General features: G+C 37.9%; 2 protein-coding genes across 2 annotated transcripts; one reads left to right on the top strand and one right to left on the bottom strand.

Moving 5' to 3' along the window:
• Positions 1-21: 21 nt before the first annotated feature.
• Positions 22-1,761, bottom strand: LOC118433546. Its single transcript, XM_035845548.1, has 5 exons — positions 1,463-1,761; positions 1,215-1,396; positions 496-776; positions 339-407; positions 22-247 (listed from the first exon to the last, which is right to left on the bottom strand). Exons 1-5 carry the CDS (start codon positions 1,651-1,653, stop codon positions 74-76), a joined length of 897 nt encoding a protein of 298 aa, XP_035701441.1. The 5' UTR covers positions 1,654-1,761; the 3' UTR covers positions 22-73.
• A 2,189-nt stretch (positions 1,762-3,950) lies between these two features.
• On the top strand, positions 3,951-7,225 carry LOC110862431 (sodium-independent sulfate anion transporter). The gene is made up of 7 exons (XM_022111627.2): positions 3,951-4,768; positions 4,881-5,297; positions 5,358-5,511; positions 5,645-5,885; positions 5,985-6,241; positions 6,301-6,446; positions 6,514-7,225. Exons 1-7 carry the CDS (start codon positions 4,352-4,354, stop codon positions 7,150-7,152), a joined length of 2,271 nt encoding a protein of 756 aa, XP_021967319.1. The 5' UTR covers positions 3,951-4,351; the 3' UTR covers positions 7,153-7,225.
• Positions 7,226-8,768: the final 1,543 nt, after the last annotated feature.

The raw sequence follows: 8,768 nt of genomic DNA on the forward strand, positions 1-8,768 counted from the left end.
AATTGTACATATTATTGTACATCGATGTTATCAAAATAAATTATGCAAAAATAAACAACTCATAAATACCAGATCAGTGATGAGCCAAGCCTTGACTTGTTTGCTCCATCCGAAATTGCATGAGAACTAAAAGATAGGTGATAACATTGGTCGTTGCAGCAGCCAGAAAAGGCATTTCCAAATTTGTGATGGAGTAGACGGTAAATTTTGTGGGAAATCCGGCACTCACTTGCAGCAAAAGGCTGACCTATTTTAGAATACGAAAAATCAGTTAAATTTGTGTTATAATTTTCATGGAGAAAAATTTGCAATACAATTCAACCACACAGATTTATTACCTGAAATCTCGCCGATGAGTTGAGGTGACTCAATTTTGCCTTTCTGATAACTTTTGGTACGTCCAGTGCCTGTAAATACAAACCCAGTGGTGATTTACATAACCAAGAAATGTCCATATAAATTTGTACATATTTATGAACTTGTAGCAGTACATACCGTTGTTGCCATAATATGCCCACTTATTAGGATTAGAAGCAATGACATAACCGAGTATAGAAAATGCATTGAGAACAAGATCAAATTATAAATATCGGCTGAATGGCCATCTTCATCAGGTAAGTTCTCATAATAGATAATCCTCCAGTAAAATCCGAAAACACATGTCAAAATCCCGTCACAACAAATTACGAGACAAGGGACACCAAAGAATTTTCTGATATGGATCACCGTTTCATTTAATTTTTCATAAACGAGTCGTATCATTTCAAAGTCGAGTTCTGAAATTGCATAAATATATGCATGCATAATTTAAGGTAAAGATGCATATGCATTATATATGTATATTTTGGCTAAATTGCTGCAAAATTGGAAAAAAATAAATTGATTTTGTTGATGCATTTTACATATAAATAAGTCAATTTTGTTGCACACAAAATTCCCCAAAATACGATACTACTTCAGCCGATATTAATAGTCTGAAAAAAATCTGAGAGGTTTCCTGGCAATAATTGATATTAATAATAATTGATATTATTAAAAAAATAACCTCTCAGAAAATTTTTTAAGGAATTGAGACTATTAATACTAGCTGAACAGTAGTAACTGTTTCATTGGTTGGATGTACATAAATATACATGAAAAAAACTATTTCCAACAATTTATGCTTATCTACTCGTAAATTGTATTCAACATTCAGAAGTATTCGTTACTTATACCTTTAGTCATCCCTCTGTACTTCAGGTCCTTGTATGCAAATCCATCCTGATCGTTCTCACCCTGAGTGATGCTCTCATCCAGAATCTGCTCTAGCAAAGTTGCCAATTTTGCATGCAGGCATTTAACCACAAGAGCGATCACGAATAGAAAAGATGCCATCGTCAAATGGGTAAACTCAGACCTAAGACATATGAAGACGGTATTTCATGTGCTTTGAAATTTTGAAATTTTGAAGCATCGCACTCACCCGGACAGGACCCAGACGAACATGACATAATTTCCTATACCAATGTCGAAACAAGTATCTTGCAATTTTCCCAAAATTCTTCCCTCTGTTCGATTCCTGTCGACACCATCAACATAACAAAGCCGAACCCCCAACCAAATCGTGTACCATACATTAATACTCCCCATTAGAAAGGAACCCAACGTCAACATCTTAGAAGTTCGGGAGACGGATGATGGAAATTTGTGGTTTAGAAATGAAGCAATTTGTTGAATAGATTCCCATCCGGAGCTGAGATGTCGGTTGAAGATTAAGCCGCAAATTAGGACCAAAATTGATTGCGTTACTCTGCAAATTTTATGAATTTAATGTCAATTTATAAATTTTCCTAATTTTGGCAGTCAGGCTAACCTGAAATTGACATGAATCTTGAATGCATACGCATCCGTCCCACTGAACATGGAGGCCACCACGGGCTGCAGCGTCTTAGAGACGAGAGATATTATAATCAACAAGCCAAATACGGCAAGAAATGCATTAATGAATGGATAAGAACACTTTATCCGTGATAATTTGCACTTTGTTGGGCTGGTGAGATCCAGTTTTGGTGATAAAATGTTATCACGACTGGCATTGGTGTCACTGTGACATTTGATGGTCAAAGGATTAAATCCGACCAGTTGGGAAAGTCTCAAGATCCATTTGATCTCGTGGCAGAGACAAGAGTACGACTGATTTTCGGGCGGTGGATCTCTGACTTCGTGATGATAAGCGTGGCGAAAATGCCACTTTGAATCCTGTCGTAAAGATTGTTCGACTGGGTGGATAGTGGAATTAAGAAAATGTTCGAAAACATTAAATTTTTTGGGGGAGTTCATCTTAGGTCAGCATGCTTATGATATCGCGAATATGTGAAGTCGAGAGATAAACTGACTCAATTATGCGGAGTGAGAGCCCTTTTTCTTGGGCGTGGGCAGGAATTGATGGATAGCGAATGTCGGAAATTGACCAATTTTACTAATTACAAGTAAATATCGTTCCGTTTCTTCGAAGAATAATAAGTTGCGTGTTGCATTTCACTTTTACGGTTGATTTCTTTTGTGGTTTACTTAATGCATTTATTTTCATTCCCGGAAGGAGTGGACATGCGGACATTTGGAACAGAACAGTTAGAAATACAACATCAAAGTGACGGTAATTAAGGAGAATTAGCAATCAAGGAAATATTGCGACTTTTCATTTGTTGTGCGTAGTTTGTGCATATTTAGGCAAATAACATATGTTTCGAAATAGCTACGGCTAACTCTGTGCAGTATGTACATGGTTGATGTTATGTATGTACATATTTCGCGAAAAGCCTAATTTCCTGCTGTCTTTCTATAATAATAATAAATATAATCGCATAATTTTTCATAGTACGAGGTACGAGGCACATACACATAAATACAATTTACGACACCCACTATTCGCTGTCAATCAATCCAGACTTCGAATTCCAATTAAGCATCACGTACTTAATTAAATACTGATCTGAAGTATTTCGCATCATAGCTTTGCATTTTGCATTGTTATGTCTGGTCAGATGCAGTTTGGTGCACACATATTGAAATATCTATCTGTTTTTGCGTATAATAGTCAAATATGTATGTACATAATTAAACAGGTAATTAAATTCGTGACTATAGTCGATAACCTATTCAAGCACACCTGGAGCACGTATCCAAATGACTATGGAAAAATTGTACGATGTACATGTGTAAATAAATATTAACTAACAAAGGAATTACGGACATGAATTGCTGATTATGAGAGATCAAACTCAATTACAAGTGATGCTCACATGTCATTAATTGCATTTTGTGATTTTGTGATCGATTGGTTATCAATGTACTTAAAATATAATGAGAATAAATTATTTAAAAATAAATCCATGATGAAACCGTTAGACAATATTTCGCATTAATTTGCACCTTTCGACCACAATAATTTCACAATTCAGGAAATGTTATAAAATTAAATGATCTCACTACACTGTAAATAAATATGTTAACTTTTCACGCGTTGTACTCATGCACACAATATAATTCCACATTTCCATCAACAACAACAACTAAATATACTAACGGTATACGATTGCATACATACAATGATTCGGATCGTGTTAAATTTGTTATTTTGTCCGATGAGACAATGGTTTCCAGTTATTTGTTTGTACAAAATATCCTGGATTTTTGATGACTAACATCACCATCAAACTAATACATATTTAACGTCATAACGCATAAGCTCCGAACGAGGACGCATCAATTCGTGCCGTGGAAAAATCGGGGCGATGATGAGGCGATGACGATCTCGAGAACAAAGTTGAATGAGAGATTAATTTACGCCAGGTAGGGTTTGTTTGTTATCTCGAAATTAAATTAAGCATTATCCATCCATCACTTAATGTTGCACTTTTACTGCCAACGTGATATCATCCCAATTCGTGAAACAATCATGATGAAACTGCTACTTGCACAGATTATCTATTGTGTGACCCGATACATACTTGACTTCCTCCTGCATTAACTATTTTTAACTGAGTGGTTTGATTTATCAGTTTATTCTTACCCGTTTTGCGTCACCAGAGTCCAAAGCACATAGTCGCCACTTGATCAAGGTGATGCGACCAGTGGAGAGACCCAATTAAATAAGTAATCCGGATTAATCTGCAAATACAAATATCATAAAACAATTAAATCCTCCCATTAAGTAAAGGTTATTGAAACTAAAATAAGGCAATTAGAACCTTATCAGCTAATAGCTTATCATTTTACATCCTGTATTTAACAGGTTGTACTGTTTATGTATGTGCCAGTAAAGCATAATCCGTGTGACTAAGCGGTAATTAATTTCCGTCTCTTAAAAATCATGGAGAAAGAATATTTGACCGTGTATTCACCCTCGAGGCCGAGATCGCCGTCATTTACAAATTTGGCGACTCTTTTTCATCGGTCTTCCTCAGCGCCGGATAAGTTATCTCAAATAGAATCAGGAACTCCGGTCATCACTTCGGCAACGTTCCAAACTGAGCCTGATTTTGTCAAGGCAGATTTAAATGCAAATAATCAAAATGATAACTACATTGGTTCAGACAAGTTCAATACTCATGTTCCGTTAAGGGAATTTTGTGGGAAGAGATGTGTCCGATTTTTCCCGATAACGAAATGGCTGCCAAAATATACTGGGAGGAAGTTTATACATGATTTCTTGGCTGGATTATTAGTCGGGTTGACTGTGATTCCACAGGCTCTCGCGTTATCGCTGATGGCAGGACTTCCACCTCAGGTAAAAAATTTAGACCTCAATTTGTTGGTAAAATTCATATATGATTTTGCGAAATTTTGCGAATAAGGTTTGCATACATATCTCAAGCTACTTGTTTCATGATAAATTTTAGTACGGTCTATACTCCGGATTTATGGGGTGTTTTGTGTACGTGTTCTTTGGCTCCACTTCCTACATAACGATCGGTCCGACGGCCGTGATGTCGATAATGACGTGGACCTATGGGCACGACAAGCCTCCCGAATATGTCGTTCTGCTCACTTTTATCACCGGCGTGGTGACGCTATCCCTGGGTCTCATGCAACTCGGCTTTATCCACAATTTTATTTCAATTCCTGTGGCAAGCGGCTTCACTTCAGCAGCTGCCGTGACGATCTGCTACACACAGTTGAAGGGATTACTGGGGATACAGTTTCAGGGGGTGGGGTTCATCGATATTGTGACGGGAGCGATCAACCATATCAAAGATGTCGGGATGTGGGATGTTATCGTGGCTGGATTGTGTTTGATAGTTCTGCTAATTTTGAGGGTATGTGCAGAAGTCCTTAATTTAAATTGATAAAAAATAGTAATTTAAAAAAAATTGCAGAAATTGGAGCTGATTTTTAGCTGCCTTGTTAAACGTGGCAAGCCATGGAGTAAAATTATCTGGCTGATCTCGGTCTCGAAAGGCATCATCGTGACGTTTTTGTGCACAGGAGTATTTGCAATGATTGGGAGTGATTCAATCGTTGGCATTCTAGGTAGATATCCATTAAAAAATTATTAAGTGTTTGCACATTTTAATTTTAGCTAAACATTGCGATACTTTTTAACCTACTTATTAAACAATTTTGACTTGAGTATGTCCTTAAATCCTGAATTTAAATTTATTAGGCCAGATTCGTCCCGGAATTCCATTCCCAGCTCCGCCACCATTTTCCTTCTCGAAGAACTATACACAGCCATACTCACTCATTCCTATCAACAAGTCATTCCACATCATGGACATAATTAAGGACGACGCCACTGTCCTGTTGGTTTTCCCGTTTCTCGCCCTCATGGAACACTCCCTTAACGCGAAGCAGTTTTCTGGTGCAAAATCTATAGATTTCTCCCAAGAGCTAATAGCGAACGGGTAAATTTTGTTATGAGTGTTATCAACTTAGACACGCATTTGTGTAACTGGTACGAAATTCGAATGTGTAATTGATAGCTAAGAGAAATAATTTTATAGGTTATCGAACATTGCGGCCAGCTTTTTCGGCTCGATGCCAATAACTGGAGCATTTCCGCGCACCGGGGTCAATCAGGCGAGCGGGGTGGAGACTCCGTTGGGGGGAATTATTACCGGAGTCTTGGTCCTGGTTTCCTTACAGTATTGCACTCCTTGGTTCTATTACATGCCCAAGGCAGCGATCGCGGCAATGAACATCATATCAGCCATTTTTACGCTGGACTTAGCAATACCAAGGAGACTTTGGAGATGTAAAAGTAAGTGAAATTTTAAAATTTTGTGAGAAATAATTTTACACACTTTATTTATTTGACAGGAATGGACTTAATTCCGTGGGGAATCACGTTTCTCGTCAGCCTATTTGCAGGGCTGCAGTACGGCCTGTTACTCGGATTTCTGATCAGTGTCATATTTCTATTGTATTGGGCAGCGTCTCCAAAAATCAGAGTAAATCGATGTAAAGTAAGGAAAAATCAGTTTAATTAATCCATTTAATGAATTAACTAATCAAAACATTTCAATCTCTTAGCTTTCTTCGACCGGAAGTCGTTTCATCATCGTTGACCTCGACCGCTCACTGACCTTCCCGTCCGCCGAGTACACAAGAACCGTTGTCATGAAATCTGGCGACCGTTGGGCCAACGGTAACCTGCCCGTCGTCATTGACTGTTTCCACATGCATTTCGCCGACTACACGGCCGCCCAAGGAATCGTGGAGCTGTTTAAAGTCTTCAATGGGAAAGGACAAGCGTTGATCCTGTTCCGACTGAAACCATCCGTTGAAAGGATCGTGACGAGTTTACTGATCATGGACGAGATACAATTCTACTCGGCCCAAACGGACGGTCAACTGCAAGTCTTGCTTCAAGAAATATGTGGTGGTTCAAGTCAAGAAGGGAAATCTCAAGAGGTTAAAATCGTCGGGCAAGTGTTGGACTTGGGGAATTTGGCAGAGTACGATTTGATCACGAATTCTGAATCGCCATCCCTTATTTATCCCGACAACACGAGGAGAGAAAATATTTCAATGGTGAATTTTTCATTGGGAAACAAACTCCTTAGTATTCCTAGTGTACAATCTCCGAGTAGGAGGTTTATCGTGAATAAGGCAGAAGATGAGGAGAAAGGACCCGATAGTCCGGTGGACATTGTGGTGTCGGAGCATTAGAAAATAAGGATTGTAGTTTTTAAGTTAAATATTTTTTTTATACGAGATGAATATACGAAAATTTCTAGGGAAATATACAAAAAAAGTCCACTATTTATTTCAACGAGCTAACTTAAGTAATTTAATCGTAGATAATTTTTGCACAATTGATTTATAATCAAAATTTAACTGAGTCATTGACTACGTTTCATACCGAAATATTTTGTCTATTTTCACAAAGATATTCTATTAACACAAGTCTCCCGAGATGTGTTTATTTCGAGCAATGAAATGTTTATGTGTGCATAAATTTAGCTTGGGTAGAAATCCGGTGGACATTAATGCCGCGAGGACAAAGGAGAAACCACATTAAGCCAAACGGTCCAGCGTACTGTTCTTGATTCCACTCATTAAAACAAACCCAGCTTTATGCTCGCATATAAAGAGAGAGGAAAGCAAATGAGAGAATGGTTAAGATTACGTGGGACACGAGTATGTACGTACGGAGACAGGACGGATGTCAAGTGGACAAGTCGCGGGTCAGGATGGAGATGTCATTTGGTTTTATGACGCCAGAGATTGTGACGAGATTGTGATGATTGTGTGGGTGACGAGGAGGGTGAATTGCATAAATAAATAAGTGGGGATGCGATTTCGTTTGGCAGATGAAGTGGGTGCAGACCTAGCAGAGTTGGGGGGACGGTAAGTACAAGGAAACCCAACCGCTGTAACTATTGCGAGGGGACAATATCATACGTTCTGAGAGTCCACTTGACCATCGCTGCATACATGTTTGGAAGCACCCCAAAGTAATAACTATTCTATCAAGATATCCAAATGATTGCAATAAATTTGCTATAAAAACACCCCAAAAGTACATGATCGAATCGAGGAGCTATCTCCTCCCGTGTTTGACGGGAAGTTGTCTACCAGAATGGTTAGGTTATCTTAACGTGCGCTGATATCGAAGTGAAGGTTCAGACGGTGGAGAAAGTTATTTTGCTCTTATTGGTTTTCTGATACTATATTCATTAGCACCCGGTTTTTTCGCAGGAAATAAATATGTACATAAGATTTGGTAAAAATTCTATCTTCAGGTTTTATTGAAGAATTATGATGTTATTATTCAATTAAGTTGTATAAAACTATTTGTAATGTCAACAAATATTCCAAGTAAAACTTTCACTTCATCTAAATACGGAGGAAAATTATGTATGACTGCTACTTGCTACTTTAAAAATTGAATTAACGACTGAATTTCCTTGCTGAAAGGACTACATTAGCATTTTTATTCTTAGAAATTTGTATTTCTTTCATTGCCAGTGGTATTTTTCCTTTACGATAAAGAGTAATTAGTCGCATGCACGCCGACGTGAAACCTATCACTTAATTTACATTAATTTCAACCTCAAATAGGAAATTCGTCTCTTACTCCTATTATTCCTTGACATTACCAGCCTCCGTATTCAGTCTGTTGAATAAGTTCCGGTTAATTCATCACCGTCACAAAATGTTTAGCTCTCCTTCTTTCTTTAGATTCCCAAGGAACCCTCTTTCACACGTCTTCACAGTTGATTAAGCAATAGCTTCGTAGTTTTTTCTTCCAAGATACAAAGTTTGATGAAGACAAAGTGGGA

The sequence above is a fragment of the Folsomia candida genome, unplaced genomic scaffold (assembly GCF_002217175.1).
Source record: "Folsomia candida strain VU population unplaced genomic scaffold, ASM221717v1 Fcan01_Sc057, whole genome shotgun sequence".
In the NCBI taxonomy this organism is placed as follows: Eukaryota; Metazoa; Arthropoda; class Collembola; order Entomobryomorpha; family Isotomidae; genus Folsomia; species Folsomia candida.